This window comes from Schistocerca cancellata, chromosome 11 (assembly GCF_023864275.1).
Source record: "Schistocerca cancellata isolate TAMUIC-IGC-003103 chromosome 11, iqSchCanc2.1, whole genome shotgun sequence".
Lineage (NCBI taxonomy): Eukaryota > Metazoa > Arthropoda > Insecta > Orthoptera > Acrididae > Schistocerca > Schistocerca cancellata.
This window is the reverse complement of record NC_064636.1, coordinates 58,992,496-59,014,164: the sequence shown is the minus strand read 5'-3', so window position 1 is coordinate 59,014,164 and position 21,669 is coordinate 58,992,496. Positions and strand designations below refer to the sequence as shown.

At 40.5% G+C, this 21,669-nt stretch overlaps 1 protein-coding gene across 1 annotated transcript in view; it reads left to right on the top strand.

The window, feature by feature from the left end:
* Nucleotides 1-21,669, top strand: part of LOC126108670 (DEAD-box helicase Dbp80-like) — a 145,173-nt gene that overhangs the window by 68,443 nt on the left and 55,061 nt on the right. The window contains exon 5 of the mRNA XM_049913979.1: nt 10,972-11,086. Coding sequence (XP_049769936.1) covers nt 10,972-11,086 — 115 coding nt within the window. The remainder of the gene's footprint in view (nt 1-10,971; nt 11,087-21,669) is intronic.

The window sequence follows — 21,669 nt, the reverse complement described above, 5'->3', positions numbered from 1 at the left end:
TGGATAGTCAGTTTCCTTTTCGAAAAGGAAGTTGTTGGTAGCAGTCACAATGTCCTGAGAACTGCTTCATCATTATATAAAAAAGGGTTGTTAGTAATAAGCAATTCCAATTGTCTCATTGATCAGTAGTTTTAAAAAGAAGCAGCAGAAACAAAATATCATTTATCTTTCATCATTATAAAAATGGAAGTGTTCAAAGAAATTGGTTTTCCATTCTAAAGTTTATGTAGGCTTACGCTGATGGTGGTCGGGATGGAGGGGTAGTAGTTTTTATCTCGTGGAACTCAGGAGTAATGGTCTCAGAACTAGTGATCTAGAGAACAGCTCTTCTTTCATCATGATCGTGGGTAGCCCCTTTGTGGATTACATTTTATCCTCCTCCTCCCAAAATCTCTTTGTTTCTCTTCTTCTATTGTACTCTTCTTCATAGGTCTTCAGTATTCTCTTCTCCATTGTGCCCCACTGGAGACATACTATCATTTCCCTGTATCCTTCTGTCTTTGGTCATTGGTATATTAGTTGGTGTGCCCTTACTTCTCCACGTTTCTTTCCCTTCCACCTTTAATCCTAAAGGAGTGTCCACACAGTGCCTTTTTTTGTGTTTAACTTCATGTATGTGTATAAATTTCCAACTGTGCGACTACGTATGCTTATTTGTGGATGCGTAATTTCCTGGAAATGGAGGCTTTATTGCATAAAGCACATTGCTTCTCAGCTTTGGTGGGAATCTTTATACTTTCTCGCAGTTGACAGGCAGCTGCGGCCTGTGTGTATTTGATTGTCTAGTGGATTGAGGTTATGCAGTGAAGCAATTTGTGCATTATGATATCTGTTGACTCAACAGAAGCACACTTTAAGTTTATAGACGATTAGAGACAAAAAAAGTCGTACGGAATGCTGCTTCTAAAGATTATTTGAATAAAAATTTCAGATGTGATGCCCTGAGCTTCAGGTATAGATAAGTCTCCGATTGTACTACTGTAAAGAATAAGAAACATTAACTTTCGTAGTAGTAAGAAGGCAATAAACAAGAAATTTATGAAAAGTTTAGTGTGCGAAAACTGTGGACGAATATTCGTGCTGTAGGGATTTAATAGCACAGCTGCTGAGGAATCTGACATCTGAACAAAAGAATTGAAGTAAATGTACCTTCTCAACAAACTACTAGAAATAGACATGAAGGACTTTGATGATGTAAAAAATACAAATTAGGAAATACTCTCTGGCGTATATGAAATTCCAAAATTTGTTGAGTCTGTGGATGTTAATCTTCATATAATGTTTTGAATATAATAGAGGGAAACATTCCATGTGGGAAAAATATATCTATAAACAAAGATGATGTGACTTACCAAACGAAAGCGCTGGCACGTCGATAGACACACAAACATACACACAAAATTCTAGCTTTCGCAACCAACGGTTGCTTCGTCAGGAAAGAGGGAAGGAGAGGGAAAGACGAAAGGATGTGGGTTTTAAGGGAGAGGGTAAGGAGTCATTCCAATCCCGGGAGCGGAAAGACTTACCTTAGGGGGAAAAAAGGACGGGTATACACGCGCGCGCGCACACTCACACACACACACACACACACACACACACACACACACACACACACACACACACACACACACGCAGACATATTCAAAGGCAAAGACCAATACATTGGTCTTTTTGTAACATAATTCTATCGGAAACTATCCATGTGTCTACAGTTAGGCGGCAGTACGTGCAGTCTATGACACCCCTGTCATCTGTGAACATTGAAATATTTCTGCTGTGTGTCATTATGAGAGTCGGGTTGGTTTAGGATGGTCCGGACAACAGTAACATGTATGAGAGGATCCGTATTACAGTCACTCATCTAGATCAGGGAATGAGACAGGCAAAAATCATAGTGAATGTCTCGAGAATATGGAACAAGTTTCTGGTGACAGGACCAGTTGAGGATCGTCACAGAAGTGGCTGCTGTTGAGAATTGTCACAGAAGTGACTGCTGAAGAACCATATCCATGAGCAGGAATTAATGTTCCAGAAGATATCCCAAGGCTCCTCCACTAAATGAGGTTCGGAGAAGGGCTCCTTTCAGTGGGCACGAAACCATTCTTGTTGGACTAGACAGCGCTGGGACGCGACAGTCTTTTCTGATGAAATCCGTATCAGTCTCGACCCTGACAGTACTGAGATTCGTGTCTGTCCCCCCCCCCCCCCCCCCCCCTCCCTCCCCCTCCGTGGAATTCATTGTAGGATGGCATGCATTGTGTCTCCTTTTGGTGAACACATTGGTGTGGGATTCACGTATATGGACAATAGTGCATGCCCCATCATCACAATCTTGTGAACACAGAACACCTTCCTAGAATCAGTCAGATGGAATGTCACCCTTATTCTCCATATTCCAACTTAATTGAGAATGCATGGGCCAAGCTAAAAAGAGTGATTTGAAACCATACTGTCCCATGAGAGACACTACAGGACATTGTAGATACTGTTGTGGATGAATGGGACAATTCCTACAGGCTAATCTGCACATTTTGATAAGAAGTATGCTTAACTGCATTGAAAAGTGTCCAATTGTGAAGAGAGCCCGTTGGTTGATAAACAATGCGTTACCCAACATGAGAGTCAGAAGGAACTGTACTGTACGCAGTGGTAAAGACACTGTTGGCCGAAAGCTCATTTTGTGACAGTCTTTTTGTTGTGCCTATGTGCAACTCAGTGTCTACACTATGTGACAAATAACAACTATCCTTTTCATAATATTGTTATTTTTATTTTCTTTTGACTATCTGTCAGAACAAAATAAGTTTTGTTTCCTAGGATGCCCAGTATTGACAATACAGCAAAATGCAACATTTATTTTTACCCAGTTCAAGTTGTCCGCTACACTGAGTGAAGACTGTTACCACAGTGTTATTTGTATGTATCTGCTATGTGCAGGTGTTAGTTTATCAAGACAACTGTGATTTGCTTTGCACAGTATTACTGTTATTATTGGCAAGTTAAGATGACTGGTAAGACACACACAGTCAAACAAATGTATTCATGTGAGGTGTGCAAATTTCTTCATGATGTTGAAAGACAATGCCAGAAGAGAGAAAATCTTATTGGCATTGCAGACTGCTGCATAGAAGGTTTATGGTGTCTCACTCCAAACAGTACAGCGATTTTGTAGAGAAGCATGGGAATGGAAACCTGTAGACAAGAAAGGAAGTTTCCATCTCCAATTAGAAGATATTTATTTAATGAGAGAAGAACTGTTAGATTTGGATGATTTCCAGAAAGGTGGTGTTCGTCGTATTGTATAGGAATTTGACACCTGTGGTGAGTATCCCATGAGGCAAAGGTGGCAGAATTTTACATGGTAGGTTGTTTTCACATGGGGTTGCCAGTAGAATGAAAGTGCTCTGGAATCCGTAGCATTCAGGTACGGAAAACAAAATAATGGAAGGTGCATTGTGATGGCAATCCCTGTTGTTCTAGCTGCTGAGAAAGATGCACATTCTCAGAAAAGAACACTGTTGTCCTAATATTATGAAAATGATAGTTGCTACTCACTGTAGGTGGAGATGCTGAGTTGCAGGTACGCACAACAAAAGACTCTCTGAAAGTGAACTTTCGAGCAACACGACCTTAGTCGGAAATAGACAACAAGCGGGCGCCACATGTGGAGAGACACACACACACACACACACACACACACACACACACACACAGCGCGAGAGAGAGAGAGAGAGAGAGAGAGAGAGAGAGAGAGAGAGAGACATACTGCGTGAATTTATTTATTTCCAATGAAGGCTCTGTTGACCAAAAGCTCATTTTCTTCATTTTCTAACAGTCTTTCTCTTGTGCCTGTTTGTGAGTGAGCATCTCTGCTATATGGTGAGTAGCAGCTATCCCTTTCATAACATTGTTAAGTTCCATCCTGGATTTTCCATTGTTTGGAAATTGTCCTATTCATCTCACTGAATCCTGGCTCACTCAGAACTGTGGCAGGAGGCACACCTGGCATTCAGAATTTAAAAGAGTGCACTGGTTAAGGAGACTGACTCATTGTCAGAGTATAGCTTTATCGAAAGTGCAGAGCTTAAATTTACCATCAAGAGACAGCCACTGATGTATTTGAACACTGGTTTTTGGATTTACTTTGTGATTTATTAGCGTTGTTAACTGCAGTTACACAGTGGGAGTCAGAGGATGTGGGTGGAAGTTCTATAATTCAAATACTAAGAAGGAATAATCGGCGCAGCGGGTAAAAGAGAAAACTATTTTAATTTGGAGCTGGTATAAGAAAGCAAGATATTTACAGTGAATTTGAACTTGGCAGCTTAGCAGCAGAAATGGGCCACAAAGGTGTGAAGCCACCCCCTAATCACTGCCAGTACAACCCGATAGAAAGTGTGTGGATGCTAGTGAAAGGAAAGGTCACATTTAAAATGAAAGATGTGCAAAATTTACTCGAGAAAGCCATTGACGTTACTATGAAAGTCTGGTTTGAATGCTTATGCCATTCTGAAAATTTGCAAGGAAATGATCATCTGAAGCAAGGTACCAGAGACAATTTTATCAAAAGCATTGTCATTGACTCCTTAGATACTGACTTTCCAGATACACACAGTTCTTCATAATGGGACAATTAAACAATAATAAATTGCATTAAATGTTACATTTAGAATAGTGCAGTTGTGCCATTATTTTCTATTACATCTGCATGTACATCCATACTCCGCAAGCCACCTGACGGTGTGTGGCGGAGGGTACCTCGAGTACCTCTATCGGTTCTCCCTTCTATTCCAGTCTCGTATTGTTCGTGGAAAGGAGGATTGTCGGTATGCTTCTGTGTGGGCTCTAATCTCTCTGATTTTATCCTCAAGGTCTCTTCGCGAGATATACGTAGGAGGGAGCAATATACTGCTTGACTCTTCGGTGAAGGTATGTTCTCGAAACTTCCACAAAAGCCCGTACCGAGCTACTGAGCGTCTCTCCTGCAGAGTCTTCCACTGGAGTTTATCTATCATCTACGTAAAGCTTTCGTGATTACTAAATGATCCTGTAACGAAGCGCGCTGCTCTCCGTTGGATCTTCTCTATCTCTTCCATCAACCCCACCTGGTACGGATCCCACACTGCTGAGCAGTATTCAAGCAACGGGATGTCTGGATGTGATTTTAAAGGAAATTGAGGAATAGGAAATGGTGATCTCCATGATTCTGTCTTTGCTAATGACATAGTTATTTTGGGAGAAACAGAAGTAGCTGTACAGGGGGATTAGAAGAAAGGAACTCAAAGTTTGAGATTAACTGCTGACAGTAATCAAGAGCAAAACTGTAGCAATGATTATGAGCAGAACACCTACCCGTGGCAACCTGATAGTATATGGAGAGAGAATTGAATGTGTGGGAGCTTTCAGTTGCCTGGGAAGTACAATATTGCAGAAGCGTAGATTGAGACCATTACGGTGTTGGGATATTGAGTGTGGAGTGTGGTGGAGGAGTTCCTTTCTTCTAACCCCCTGTACAGCTACTTCTGTTTCTCCCAAAATAACTATGTAATTAGCAAAGACAGAATCGTGGGGATCACCATTTCCTATCTCCTCAATTTCCTTTAAAATCACATCCATACATGTAATAGAAAATAATGGCACAACTGCACTATTCTGAATGTAACATTTAATGCAATTTATTATTGTTTAATTGCCCCATTCTGAAGAACTGTGTATCTGGAAAGTGCACTGGGCACTAATGATACAACATTAGCAGAATAATAATTTATTAAGTAAATTTTACAATCGTGTATCCTTCTTTGTGTCGGTACTCGGGCCAGTGGCAGTGCGGTGCCTCGGGACTCACTGACACTGAGCCGTCACTGGCAATCTGCAACGTGCCGCTCGCATAACCGAGGTGTCGGGCAAGTGGCAGGTCACACTGGCGATCGGCTCAGCCTGTACGATAAACCTCACTGCTCCGCAGGAGACCGTGCTTTTACACGAGAAGAGGTGTGCTAGAGTAATCTCTCACCGGCTCTGCACGGTGTGGAGATGAGCAACAGCAGTCCTTCCACCGAGGAAGGCTAGAGATGTCAGTGACTGCTTAAGGATACTAGTCGGGGGCAGCAGTGGTTATCACACCTCCCAAATATTGTGACAGGTGGATAATGTTCCAGACACAATCAACACACACACACACACACACACACACACACACACACACACACACACACACCTACATCTACATCCATACCCCGCAAGCCACCTGACGGTGTGTGGCAGAGGGTACCTTCAGTACCTCTATCGGTTCTCCCTTCTATTCCGGTCTCGTATTGTTCGTGGAAAGAAGGATTGTTGGTATGCCTCTGTGTGGGCTCTAATCTCTCTGATTTTATCCTCATGGTCTCTTCGCGAGATACACGTAGGAGGGAGCAATATACTGCTAGACTCTTCGGTGTGTGTGTGCGCGAAATCACACTGTGCTGTGAGAATGACAGGATGTCTTCCCATTGCTCAGGTCGTTTTGCTGTGTTTAAAATTCAAACACTCTTGCTTGTGTTTGGTGAGGCAATATCTTTTGGGTTTGTTTTGCTTTTGGCAATGTCAGTATTTTGCCTGTTTTTCGTTTTAATTCTTACATGGGTCAATGACCTGGCTTGAATTGTCTCCGTGCTGGCTGGAGAGGACTTTGAGAAAATTTTAAATTTGTTCATAATACATTTCTGCTGTGTAACAGCATCAAGGAATGGGATTGTCAAACTAGACGTACAGAATGGAGCAAGAAAAGGATCTAATTTTTTTCATTAAGTGTGTCATAAGGGCGTTCCTGCGAGAGCCAAACAGACAGTGTTTAAAACATATCTCCTGTCGGTTATGACTTAACAGCTGGGAGTGCTGTGTAATTAACAAGGTGGATTTGAGCAAGTTACGAACAATATAGTTTCTGCGATCAGCCTTGCAGAAGACTGGAAGAGAGAAAATTAGGAATAAGGACATCGTAGGAGAGATAGAAGTGGACCCGTCAGTGGCAGAGAGCCAGAGTACTACACAGCGCAATTGCTTTGGATGTGTGAAGAGCAATGTCATGTGCACTAGGTTCAGGTAAACAATGTAGAATGGCTTTATTTGATTATTAAAGAACATAAACAAAAGCTCCCTTATGAAATAAGTTATCTAAGAGCAATACAAACAATGACTAGAGTAACAAAAGTTTAAAGTCGAGATTGACTAATGAACAACTAGTGCAAGTTCAGTGCTGATTGCCACTTGCGAATGTTCAGAAGTTAATCGCACAATCAGTATAAGGTCAAAATCTTAAGCTCAAATGGGATTTGAAGATAAATGCAGCACGGAGACTGTCTATCGATGGTTTATTATGTGATCAAAAGTATCCAGACACCCCCAAAAAACATAGGTTTTTCATATTACGTCCATTGTGCTGCCACCTACTGCCAGGTACACCATATCGGTGACCTCGGTAGTCATTAGACATTGTGAGAGAGCTGCTCAGGTGGTTGGGTGTCACTCGTGTCATACGTCTGTACGCGAGATTTCCGCACTCCTAAACATCCCTAGGTCCAGTGTTTCTGATGTGATAGTGAAGTGGAAACATGAAGGGACACGTACAGCACAAAAGCGAAAAGGCCGACCTCATCTGTCAACTGACAAGACTGCCGACAGTTGAAGGGGGTAGTAATGTGTAATAGGCAGACATCTATCCAGACAATCACACAGGAATTCCGAACTGCATCAGGATCCACTGCAAGTGCTGTGACAGTTAGGTGGGAGGTGAGAAAACTTTGATTTCATGGTCAAGCGGCTGCGCGTAAGCCACACGTCACGCCAGTAGATGTCAAACTTGGGGTAAGGAGCATAATCATTGGGCAATTGAACAGTGGAAAAATGTTGTGTGGAGTACACAAAGTGGCGATCCAATGGCAGGGTGTGGGTTTGGCGAATGCTCAGTGATTGTCATCTGCCAGTGTGTGTGTGTAGTGCCAATAGTAAAATTCGGAAGCGGTGGTGCTATGGTGTGATTGTGTTTTTCATGGAGTGGGCTTGCACCCCTTTTTGTTTTGTGTGGCGCTATCACAGCACAGGCCTACACTGATATTTTAAGCACCTTCTTGCTTCCCACTGTTGAAGAGCAATTCGGGGATGGTGATTGCATCCTTCGACACGATCGAGCACCTGTTCATAATGCACAGCCTGTGGTGAAGTGGTTAGACGACAATAAAATCCTTGTAATGAACTGGCCTGCACAGAGTCCTGACCTGAATCCTATAGAACACCTTTGGGATGTTTTGGAATGCCGACTTCGTGCGAGGCCTCACCGACAGACATAGATACCTCTCCTTAGTGCACCACTCCATGAGGAATGGGCTGCCATTCCCCAAGAAATCTTCCAGCACCTGACTGTGCCTGCGAGAGTGGATGCTGTCATCAAGGCTAAGGGTAAGCCAACACCATATTGAATTCCAGCATTACCTACGGAGGGTGCCGCAAACGTGTGAGTCATTTTCACCCACGTGATCGGATACTTTTGATCGCATAGTGTACCTTAGCAAGCTTCTGACTAGTGGACAAGAGGTACAGCTGCCTCCTGGCCCAGAGAGTTTGAAGTAATAGCTGGTTTAGTAGCTGAGACTGAATTCCTTATCATGTTGCACACTGTTACACCCCGCTGGCGACAGGAAAATATTGTCTGTGATTACAGCAGTGTGATTATAGAAGCGTGCTCCACTGGACAACGGGCTCGGCACCTCTCGTGCCTGCTGCCAGTACCTCTTGGGGCAACGGATTGGTATGTTGTTGTTGATATCATTATTGATATAGTTGTTTGGAACATTTACCGATGTGCGGGAGAGTGCAGTTCATTGTTTGGGTTGCAGGCATCTGCGCTAGTTGCAGCGGACGACGGTTGAAGTGTGATCATCCGTGTGATGCAAGTGTGTTGCAGGTTTGCAGGGTGCTGTTTTGTACGAGGTACAAAGCAAAGAAGGTGAAGGATAATGGTCTGCCAAAACAATAATTGTATAAAATGTACAGGAGAAAAGACCAATAGGACGATCCAGAAAAAGATGGCGGAATCAGATTTAAGTGAAATCGGAGGACTAGAGAAGAACGCTGAGAAACAGTTTCCCTACATAATCATCTTGAGGTTGAAGCTCTCCTGTCAGTGTATGCTTACAAATAGATCTGCTTCTGGTGAGGGTCCACTTTGAGCAAAACATAATTATATTTTTTTTTTCTTTATTTCCAAAACACGTTTCAGTGAAGTTTCAGGATTATCACTGAGGTTTTTATTATCTTTTCATAAAACAGAAAAAAATGCTCTTTACTACTTGTATGTGCATAAATGCGATGTTTTAAAGTATTTATGTATTTGAAAAAAGACAGTTTTGTAGTCTCTTCCACCAAATCAACCCAACCAACAGTTTTGTATGTATACCACATTCTGTGGTTTTCCTGGGTTTTTGTTATTTTATGTAGTTGTCTTGTTTCACAACAATTTGACATCTGTAACTGTATAGAAAACACACACACACACACACACACACACACACACACACACACTCACTCTCTCTCTCTCTCTCTCTCTCTCTTTCACATAATTTTAGTAATGGTAGATGCAACCATAACATTCCCAGTCATAAAATTTTGGAATAAATAACTATTCTACATTAAGTTTTATATGGTTGCAGGTGACAAAACTGTGAAACAAAATAACTGCATTAACTAACATAAAAATCCAGGAAGTCCACAGCATGTGGTAAGAAGGTACATATACAAAACTTCGTCTGGTTTTCAAATACATAAGAACTGTCTTAAAACCTCAAATTTATACGTGTACAAGTAGTAAAGAGCATTTTTCTCGTTTTATAGAAACATAATAAAAAATCACTGATGATAGTTAATCATCAGTGAAACGTGCCTGGGGAATAAAAATTGGGTTTTACTCAAGGCGGACCTTTTCCAAAAACAGATCTAATATAAACACACGAAGAATTGCAAGGTAGAGCAAAATGGTGACAAACTGCTCATAAGAACTGTAGCTGGCTTGTTAGAATGATATGAGTATGATGGCAGTGGTTTCTTGTTCCTTCCCCTCCCCAGTGTTATAAACTCTGTTCCATCTGTCCACTCCCCCAAACATGCAGGGCTATGACTGAGAGAGGTGATGCAATAGTCAATATGCTGGACTTGCACTGAGGGGGATGACGTTTCAAATCCCCATCTGACCATCCAGATTTAGGTATTCTGTGATTTCCCCCAAAATTGCTGAGGACAAATTTGTCAATATTTGCTTCAGTGGTGGTGTTGTCAACAGGATGTTAAACACTAAGCTTTATTCTTTCCTTCCATCAGCACAAGGCAGAACAACCACTGGGCATATTGCTGCCTGTGCTGATTTGTTTGTCAGTATTACTTGTGGAGAGGTTAGAACTAATATCCAAAGTTATGGAATGCTTAAATGTTAATGTAATAAAAACTGAAGTGGTAAATATTCAAAGGCCAAAGGATAGAGGTGTGGCTGCTATCTCATTATAATATTTTATAAAAATTTCCTTGATGTACAATTTAGCAGTCTTAAAAATGTGTTTAAAAGAAGGAATTTTCACTTCTGGTTATAAAACTTTTACTGCAGTGTACTGTCTACTGATTACAATTATCCTGTCATTTTTCATGTGAGTGCCTCTTAATGCACCCCGTATGCGTGTGCCAGACAGCAGTGTAGGCCAGCACAGTGTGCCAGACTCGGATCGTCATGTGCTTTCGACTCGTAATGACTGGTGCGTACTGTGAGAATGCAACTCGGGAGAAGTGCGCAGAGGATGTGGGTGAGGTGCCTGCTATACTTGCCCCTGCAGCCAGCAGTTCGGCTGCTCCATTGTACAGTGCCCTACTTTGAGTCCTCGTATGAGAAGGAAAGGAGGGTGACAGGGAAGAACATAGGTTGCCTGCTCAGCCTCGTGATTTGTGTTTCAGGTGCTGTGCCTCTCTCCGACGTACGAACTGGCAATCCAGACGGGTGAGGTGGCTGTGAAGATGGCGCAGTACTGTCCGGAGATAAAGTTGCGCTATGCTGTCCGTGGCGAGGAAGGTTAGTATTTAAATATGTGCTTGATGCAGTCACACCAGTGTCATTTAAAGTTGCTGACAAAAACTTTTTGAAACTGAATTATACGGCAGTCTCACAACTACTATTACGAGAAAAACTTGAAAAGAAATTCACACTGTTTTCTTAAACATCAAATTTATTTCACATACATTTTATATTTTTACTCCATATCGATACAGTCTTGAGAGACAAAATGTTATTTTTCCCCATAATCTCCAACCCTTCGAACTGCCATATGCCATCATGGAGCTTAGGCCTCTATACGTGCACGTAGAAGTCAGAACTGGCTTGTTTCAGCTATTTTTTAGCAGTCTATCCAAGTGAGTCACCACCTTCAAATCTTGGACTGTGAAGAATTTCCTTCAGTTTAGTAAAGAGGTGGCAGATCACAGATGTAGGGTCAGTGTTTGTGTTGCCCATCCAAGCTTTGTAATGTCAGTGGTGGTTTTCTGACCAAAATGTGGCTGGGTGTTATCATGCCCTGGCAAAAGATAGTGTTTTTGCAGATAATGTCAGATGCAACACATTAGAGTGTTAACTTTAAGGGTTGCCACATATGCATCAGAATTGATAGGGCTATGATGGCATGATGTGCCCGAGCAACTGTTCTTCTTAATTGATAAACACAGTAACTGTCACTTTTCCTGTTGAAGGCACTCGTTTGAATTTCTTCTTCTTTGGCAAGTTTGCACGATGCCATTCCACTGATTGATTTTCGTCTCCAGTTTGTAGTGGTACAACCGCATTTCATCTCCTGTCACACTTTATTGCGAGGAAGTCAAATGCAGAATTCTTGACCTGTTCCAAAAGCGTGCAGCACCTTGTCTTGTGTGTGTCTTTGTGACCATTTGTCAACAGTCTTGTAACCAACCTCTTGCATAACTTTTTCATCTTAAAGAGCCATGTCTGAAGTCTGTTCTGTGCTCGGTCCATTGCTGTGCAGGAGGTCCTGAATATTGGCATGTCCACCATCAGCAGTCTTCTTGCCAAACAGCTACTGTGCTGTGATCGACAGTGTCATCCCAGTATACCATCTCCAGTCTCGTGGGACTGTTTGTGGCTGTCTCACTCCGAGAAAACAGGAACTGTATAACAGCACATAGCTTCAGACAAATATAGAGTTTAGAAGCTATCTTGACAGAATGCTGCAACAGCATGATAGAGGAAACGGTCTGAAATAAATTTTAGTAGAAGTGGGAATAGTAAACATGTAGAACAAAGGTTGAATTTTTGAAAAACGTTTTGCATTTCTTCTGGAGTGACCCTATTATTATTATTATTATTATTATTATTATTATTATTATTATAAGAAGAAGAAGAAGGAGAAGAAAATTATTATTATTAGACCAGTCTGCAGGATATCAGCTGATTGAAAAGAAATGTTTGTCATTAATTGCCTATTTTAGTTTTTATCTATCATGTACAGTTTTTTCACAATGGAATAGCATTTATTTTACATTTAGTTGTAGGAACTGATTAGGACAGCAAGCAGTCTACATGAAAATGACATGATTTTTATGTCAGTTGGGTAGCCGAGCAAAGCAAAAGTGTTGGGAGTGTAAAGGTTTGACCAAATTTGGGACTTTTGTGCCCATGACTAAAAATGTCTTGCACAAATTGCTTGTAGACCAGAAAAAAATATTGCACCTGCCACTAACAATCAAATTGGGCTCAATGATACGGTTTGTAAGAGAGCTACTGCAATATCAATCCTGTTTTTAAGAAAGCTTCTGTGATATTTCCCTTTATCAGTGAAGAAAAATTGTAAGCTGAAATTTTTATTGATCTCAGATTTGCAAATTGATGGATTATGGATCAATAAATGTAGTAAATGATACAGAAAAAGATAAAAGGACTGCCTTCAAGTCTGTTACTAAAAACTTTCTGGTGAATAAAAACATGGGGAAATTTCAAAAACCCAGTTTTTGCACGGGTGTGGAAGTTCACAACAGACACCCACATGTTGACTTTTTCCTACAAAGTCTCTGATATTTTTCTGAAAAGTGAAGAGAATGCTTTCACCAGGACATTATGGAGATGGAGAAGAGATACCAGAGAAGATGGAAGAAAGTATGTTGGGCGACACTTGTTGGATGTTGAAGAGTGCAATGAAGATGAAGTTTCTGCCATGAAATCTAAAATGATAAAGTTTGAAAAGTGTAGCAGTATCCATGTAATGTGACTAAGAGAGCTTTCTTCATATTTTCAGTATACAAGGTCTGTTATAAAAATTCCGGAACATTTGCAATTTTGTGCCAATGGTGTGTTGAAGAGAATTTGTTTGGCCTGTGTTTAATGTGTAACTGGCGAGGAAGTTTCATTGTCGCATGTTAGTTATTGTTCACTACTGTACTTAGTACAGCATTGTTTTGCACGGTTTGTCAATTTTGAGATGGCAGAGTTAGAGGAGCAATGCATCTCCATTAAATTTTACGTGAAACTCGAGAAAACGTATACAGACACACACCAAATGATGCAGGAAGCCTACAGTGATGAGTGCTTATTCTCTACTCGGTGTTACGAATGGTTCACATGGTTTAAAGATGACTCATTCAGGATGCCCTTCGATGTCTACTGATGACGCTCATATCAGGAACCTCAACAAAATTGTGTGTGCCAATCGAAGGCGGATTGACTGATAGGTTGCTGAGGAATGCAACATTTCAGTTGAATTGTGTCATGATATCCTGACACAGCATCTTGGAATGCATCATGTTGCCGCCTAGTTCATCCCACGGCTCATGAGTAAAGACCAGGAAGAGCATTGCCTCACAATCTTTGAAGAGCTTTTACATCGGACAAATGAAAATGAGATGTTCCTTAAGAGAATCATCACTGGTGGTGATAGGTGGGTCTACTATTGTGATGTTGAGAACAAGATTCAATCTTTGCAGTGGGTCAGGAAAGCTTGGCAGGTCAGATCAAATGTCAAAGCCAAGTTGTTGGTTTTCTTTGACTTTGAAGGATTAGCTCATCATGAATTTGTGCCACAGGGATGAACTGTTAATTGATGGTTCTATTGGGACATGTGACACCTGCAACAAAATAGGGGAAGGAAAATGTCTGAAATGTGACGATACAATTTATGGCTGTTGTCCATGATAACACACCTGCACATTCATTCTTGTTAGTGCGTTAATATTGCACAAGAAACAAAATCGCTATGCTGCCTCATCCTCTGTACTCTCCATACCTTACCCCTTCAGACTGTTCTTTTTTTCCAAAGTTGAAAATCCCATTGTAAGGACAAAGATTTGCAACAATAGATGAGAGAAAGAAAATTTGCAGACGACACTTTGTGCAGTCCAGCAAGAGGTGTACTGAGACTTCCGGGAGTGAAAACTGTGTTGGGAGTGGTGTATCAATTGTGGAGGAGAGTATTTCGAAGGAGGGCATACACAGTAATTAAAAGGTAAGCATAGAAAAATCTTGTGGGCAAAGTTCTGGAATTTTTGGACCAGACCTCATATACCTAAAAAAGATAAAACAAACGCTATGAAAATATAGACAATAATTGAAATTTTGTTTCAATATTTGTGCTTCAATTTCTTAAATCTTTAACTAATGAGATCTTCTTATGAAAAATTCGGATGTGGTAAAACAGAATGACAGAAACTTTCAGAATCAGAATTACAAACTGATTCTAGAAATCTGTTTTTGAGAAATCGTCTGAAAAAATTGCAGGCTTGTATTAATGTTTTTATCTGCAAATTGATCACTTAAGATCATGCTACAACTTTTTTATTTTTTATTTTTTTCTTGTTTGTCCAGAGTTTGTTTCCGATACTCCTTCATACAGTTCCTGTGCTCTTTCTTTATTGTTCTGCCCTTGTTCTTCCAGTCTTTGTATTCTTATATTGCCTTGAAACTCACCCAGACTTTGTATTCTGTTTAAAACGTGTCCCTTTCTTACATGAGGGCTTCTCGGGCTTTGGACCTCTCTATGTATTTCTGGGCTTCTTTAATCCACATTGTGGTGCACTTCTTGTTCCAGAAGTAATCAAATGTTTGAATAGTATATGTTTGCCCATTCTGTACAGTATCCAAGAAATTCTGGCATCCTTGTCCTGATTGTTTTGGAGAAATCTTCTCCACATTCTGCTTGGCTTCATTGTTGCTCCAAAGTTCCTAGGTGGCTTCAGTCTACATTGCATTCATGATCTTTGATAGGATTCTCCTTTCCAGCATCTCCAATTTCTTTAGCTTTTTGCTTGAGAGGAATTCACAGGCATACACAGTATTATAGTGTTTTAGTTTGATGTCATAGGAGATGTCCTTTTTGTTGTAAAAGTTTGTCAGTCCATATGCTCCTCCATTTTTGAGATCTGATCACCTATCACAGCTTTTTGTAGTCCATTTTCTGGTATGGTGTAACCAAGGGACTTGAATTTCTTTGCCATTATAATCTGATCTGTGAGTGTTTCAAGGAAATTTGGTCCATATTTGCCATTTATCACAAGTCTGTAGTGATCCTCAGCCCTGTTCTGTTGGCAATCCTTTGCAGGAAGCTGATCTGGGCAGTCCCTTTCTCTGGGCTTTCTGAGAATATTGCACAGTCATCTGCAAAGGCCAGACAGTTGACTTATTGCCTTCAAATTTTTTCCCTAAACAGATCAGACTTCTTCTTCTTCTTCTTCTACCTTTTTTTTTTCAAAAACATTGTTGGCAGTATCAGTGTTCCAGCTATAGTTTTTGAAAATAATTACAACAGTCTAGAACCCAATGCACATTTATTTAAAGGTGACTGGTTTCAGTCACTAGATGATCATCTTCAGACCTAGCCACTTTGGTGGGCTGTGGCTGTGTATGGAGCAGGAACTGCTGCATGGTCATGTAATGATCAAAATCGGTGAAATTTGAATAAACGTGTATTACAATCTAGACTCTCATGATTCAGGGTGAATACACACCGGGAAATCCAGGAAAAACCTGGGAATTTTTTTCATTCACGAGAAAACTGGGAATAGACTGGGAGTTTTTCGGAAAGTTCTGGGAGTTTTTCGGAAAGTTCTGGGAGTTTTTCGGAAAGTTCTGGGAGTTTTTCGGAAAGTTCTGGGAGTTTTTCGGAAAGTTCTGGGAGTTTTTCGGAAAGTTCTGGGAGTTTTTCGGAAAGTTCTGGGAGTTTTTCGTTGTTCCGCATGGGCGGATTCAACTTTGTATTTTCAAAAGGGTACTCCTCCTGCCTGCCACCCCAATTTTTATTGCATATTTGGATTCTACACCAAAACATATGTATGTTTTATCCAAAGCATTGATTCCCATTAGTGGTAGCTGGCACTGTAATTGACAAATATCAGGTGTTCCTATTTTTGCAATTAAGAACACACACATTTGAATCTACATTTCATTTATGGCATAAATGTAAACTTTTGTTATTAGTGGTTGGTATTGATGTTCAAATGTTACTTGTGTTTTCCAGATGTGATTGTACAGTACAAATAATATGGCTAGGCCTTCACATTTGTGGCAAATAAGCTGCTTGTATGGTACCATGGGGTTGATTGTAGCAAGTCCCCAAACCATTGGAATGCTAGATTTTGTTTGCCGTCCAGCCTATTGGTTCTCATGGGGTCTCTGTGAAGCATGCAGTCCAGGGGCTCAAAAGTCAGTTGTGCTCTGAATGTGCTCTTGTATTGTACATTGTACCTGATGCTTTTTGGTTCCTGATCTTGTGACCTTTAGGCTGTCGATGTGGTTCAGTCGTCGGATTTTCCATTCTGCCATATCCGTCCATAGCTGTTGTCTTTGTGTTTTTTGGCAACTGACCACTGAGGCCGTTGGCTGGTCGGCCTGCATTTCCTCGTTGTGTTGGATTCTGCTTACTAGAATTGGCCTACAAAGCTGGCAGTGCAGGGGCTCAGAAATCGGGCATGTTCCAACTGCATTCTTGTATTGCATGTCGTGCCCATCGTTCTTTGGTTCCTGATCTTGCTCAGTTTGATTCACTCTTTGGACTTTACATTGTGCTGTATCCATCTGTAGCTGTTGTCTCGCTGTGTGTTTTGGCAACTCACCATCGATGCCCTCGGCCAGTTGGCCTGCATGTCCTGGTCGTGTCGGATTACGGTTACTAGGCAGGGTTGTACTGTTGCTTTATGTTTTATATTATCTATTAACCTTTTTGTGGTACGTGACGAGTGAAGTGACCGAGGTGGTGTGAAATATTTTCCATAACATGGTAATGCATTGAACAGTAGTCTTTCTTATTTTGTTTCACTGTTGTAAGTCACAAGTGGCATGGAGTTCATGCAGCGTAACATAAATGTTTTGTTGGAACTCTAAATACCAATTTGATGATACCTTGATTGCTAACAATCAATAATAATGCATTATAGAGAAAACAGATAACCTACTTCATCATGTTCAATATTTTGGAAGTAAAGAGGTACAAGTGCATAAGGTCTTTTATGATATGTGACATAAAAGTGATCATTTATGATAACCTGTTATTTCAACATGTGAACAGAAAATGCTACAAAAGAATTTTTATCTACATCTGTATATACTCCACTATGAGGTCATGACAGGGGGTACATCCCACTGTACCAGTTACTAGGGTTTCTTCATATGGAGTGCGGGAAGAATGATTGTTTGAATGCCTGTGTGTGTGTGTGTGTGTGTGTGTGTGTGTGTGTGTGTGTGAGAGAGAGAGAGAGAGAGAGAGAGAGAGAGAGAGAGAGAGAGAGAGTGCGTGCATGCATGTGCAGTAACTATTCTAGTCTTACCATCATGATCCCTATGTGAGCAATACTTAGGGAGTTCTAGCATATTCCTAGAGTCATCATTTAAACCTGGTTCTTGAAACTTTAAGACTTTCTCGGGATAGTTCGCATTTATTGTCATCTCTTGCTGTTCAGTTCCTTCGATATCCCTGCGACACAATCCTGTGATCATTCGTGCTGCCCTTCTTTGTATACATTCAGTATCCCCCATTAGTCCTATTTGTTACAGGTCCCACTCACTTTAGCATTATTCTAGAACCAGTCACACGAGTGATTGCTAAGCTTTACCCACGACTGAGTCTATGTGATCATTCCATTTCATATCCTTACAAAGTGTTACACCCAGATATTTGTATGAGTTGGCTAACAGTGACTTATTCATATTATAGTCATAAGATATTATCTTTTTTCATTTTGTGAAGTGCACAGTTTTACATTTCTGAACATTTAAAACAAGTTACCAAACTTTGCAATCTGATTAAAATCTGACTGAATATTTGTACAGCTTCTGTATATAGTACTTCATTATAGATAAGTGCATCATCTGCAGAAAGGCTGACATTGCTATTAATATTGTCTTCAACTAATATACGACATGAACAGCAAAGGTCCCAATACACTTCCCTGGGGTACAATTGAAGTTACTCCTATATCTGGCAATGACTCTCCATCCAGAATAACATGCTGCGTCCTCCCTGCCAGAAAGCCCTCAATCGTCACAAATTTCCCTTGATACCCCATATGATCATACTTTTAACAATGAGCATAGGTGTCATACTAAGTCAAGAAATACTGCATCTACCTGATTGCCTTGATCCAAAGCTTTCAGTATGTCGTGTGAGAGAGAAGTGCGAGTTGGGTTTCATATGATCGACGTTTTCGGAATCCGTGCTGGTTGGCATTGCGGAGGTCATTCCGTTAAAGATACCTCATTATATTTGAGCAACAATATGTTCTAAGATTCTACAACAAATCGATGTCAAGGATGTTTGACGGTAGTTTTGTCGATCATTTCTGCTACCCTTCTTGTAGACAGGTGTGACCTGTGCTTTTTTATTTTTTTCCCCTCCCAAGAATGGGCACAGTTTTATGTTCGAGGTATCTACAATAGGTTACAGTTTGAAGAGGTGCTTACTCGGCCGCAAATTCAGTATAGAATCTGAGGAGGATTTCATCGGGTCCTGGAACTTTGTTACGTTTTAATGATTTCAGCTGTTTCTCAACACCAATTATACTAATATTTATTTCATTCATCTTTTCAGTGGTAGAAGGATTAAATTGGGCCAATTATCCTGGATTTTCCTTTGTAAAGGAACATTTGAAAACATTGTTAATGTTTTTCCTGATAGCTATAGTGCAGTTTGTTTTGATGAGAATTTAGGTTCACCAGAACAACATTATATTTAAAATTTCATAAAACCATGGGGTTGAAGAAACTTGACCTCACTAATAAATTCTTACAGAGACAATTATGTACATCAATTTAAAGTTCTAGGTTTTGTGATTGTAGAAACATTTGAATTTACCTTAACTGCAATAATTTGGAAGTTATTGTTTTCATAAAGTCCTTGCTTATACACAAAATATAGTAATTAATACTGCTTAAATTCTACTAAATAAACAGTGTGACAGTATTTGTATTATAACGACATAGGAATTATTTGGTGGTACAAGGTCTATGTTACTGTAGTAACTAAAATTGTTTGCACAAACTATGTGTAATAAGCCTGTGTAAGAAATTTTCGAAGTATTTACATAAATATCCTCAAACTTGGACCATACATAGAACCATGAAACAAGAGAGATGGGATTTGCGTTAAAGTACGCTGATGGAAGAGAAAGTCACAACACCAAGGAGTTGTGTGACACAAATGAAAGTTGGTAGGTGTATTTCTACATCTGAAAGACAATGTCTATTCAGATTTTGTGCCATTCACGTAAGGCTTGTGCTATTAGTGCCACTGTGAGGCTGCAGGTCAGTTGTTGTTGTTGTTGTTGTTGTCGTCGTCGTCGTCTTCAGTCCAGATACTGGTTTGATGCAGCTCTCCATGCTACTCTATCCTGTGCAAGCTTCATCTGCCAGTACCTACTGCAACCTACATCCTTCTGAATCTGTTTAGTGTATTCATCTCTTGGTCTCCCTCTACGATTTTTACCCTCCACGTTGCCCTCCAATACTAAATTGGTGACCCCTTGATGCCTCAGAACATGTCCTACCAACCGATCCCTTGTTCTGGTCAAGTTGTGCGACAAACTTCTCTTCTCCCCAATTCTATTCAATACTTCCTCATTAGTTATGTGATCTACCCATCTAATCTTAAGCATTCTTCTGTAGCACCACATTTCAAAAGCTTCTAGTCTCTTCTTGTCCAAACTGTTTACCGTCCATGTTTCGCTTCCATACATGGCTACACTCCATACAAATACTTTCAGAAATGACTTCCTGACACTTAAATCTATACTCGATGTTAACAAATTTCTCTTCTTCAGAAACGCTTTCCTTGCCATTGCCAGTCTACATTTAATATCCTCTCTACTTCGATGCATCATCAGTTATTTTGCTCCCCAAATAGCAAAACTCCTTTACTACTTTAAGTGTCTCATTTCCTAATCTAATACCCTCAACACCACCCGATTTAATTCGACTACATTCCATTATCCTCATTTTGCTTTTGTTGATGTTCATCTTACATCGTCCCTTCAAGACACCATCCATTCCGTTCAACTGTTCTTCCAAGTCCTTTGCTTTATCTGACAGAATTACAATGTCATTGGCGAACCTCAAAGTTTTTATTTCTTCTCCATGGATTTTAATACCTACTCCGAATTTTTCTTTTGTTTCCTTTACCGCTTGCTCAATATACAGATTGAATAACACCGGGGAGAGACTACAACCTTGTCTCACTCCCTTCCCAACCACTGCTTCCCTTTCATGTCCCTCGACTCTTATAACTGCCATCTGGTTTCTGTACAAATTGTAAATAGCCTTTCGCTCCCTGTATTTTACCCCTGCCACCTTCAGAATTTGAAAGAGAGTATTCCAGTCAACATTGTCAAAAGCTTTCTCTAAGTCTAGAAATGCTAGAAACCTAGGTTTGCCTTTCCATAATCTTTCTTCTAAGATAAGTCGCAGGGTCAGTATTCCCTCATGTGGTCCAACATTTCTACGGAATCCAAACTGATCTTCCCCGAGGTCGGTTTCTACTAGTTTTTCTAGTCGCCTGTAAAGAATTCGCGTTAGTATTTTGCAGCCGTGACTTATTAAACTGATAGTTTGGTAATTTTCACATCTGTCAACACCTGCTTTCTTTGGGATTGGAATTATTATATTATTCTTGAAGTCTGAGGGTATTTCTCCTGCCTCATACATTTTGCTCACCAGATGGTAGAGATTTGTCAGGACTGGCTCACCCAAGGCCGTCAGTAGTTCTAATGGAATGTTGTCTACTCCCGGGGCCTTGTTTCGACTCAGGTCTTTCAGTGCTCTGTCAAACTCTTCACGCAGTATCATATCTCCCATTTCATCTTCATCTACATCCTCTTCCATTTCCATAATATTGTCCTCAAGTACATTGCCCTTGTATAGACCCTCTATATACTCCTTCCACCTTTCTGCTTTCCCTTCTTTGCTTAAAACTGGGTTTCCATCAAAGCTCTTGATATTCATGCAAGTGGTTCTCCTTTCTCCAAAGGTCTCTTTAATTTTCCTGTAGGCAGTATCTATCTTACCCCTAGTGAGATAAGCCTCTACATCCTTACATTTGTCCTCTAGCCATCCCTGCTTAGCCATTTTGCACTTCCTGTCGATCTCGTTTTTGAGACGTTTGTATTCCTTTTTGCCTG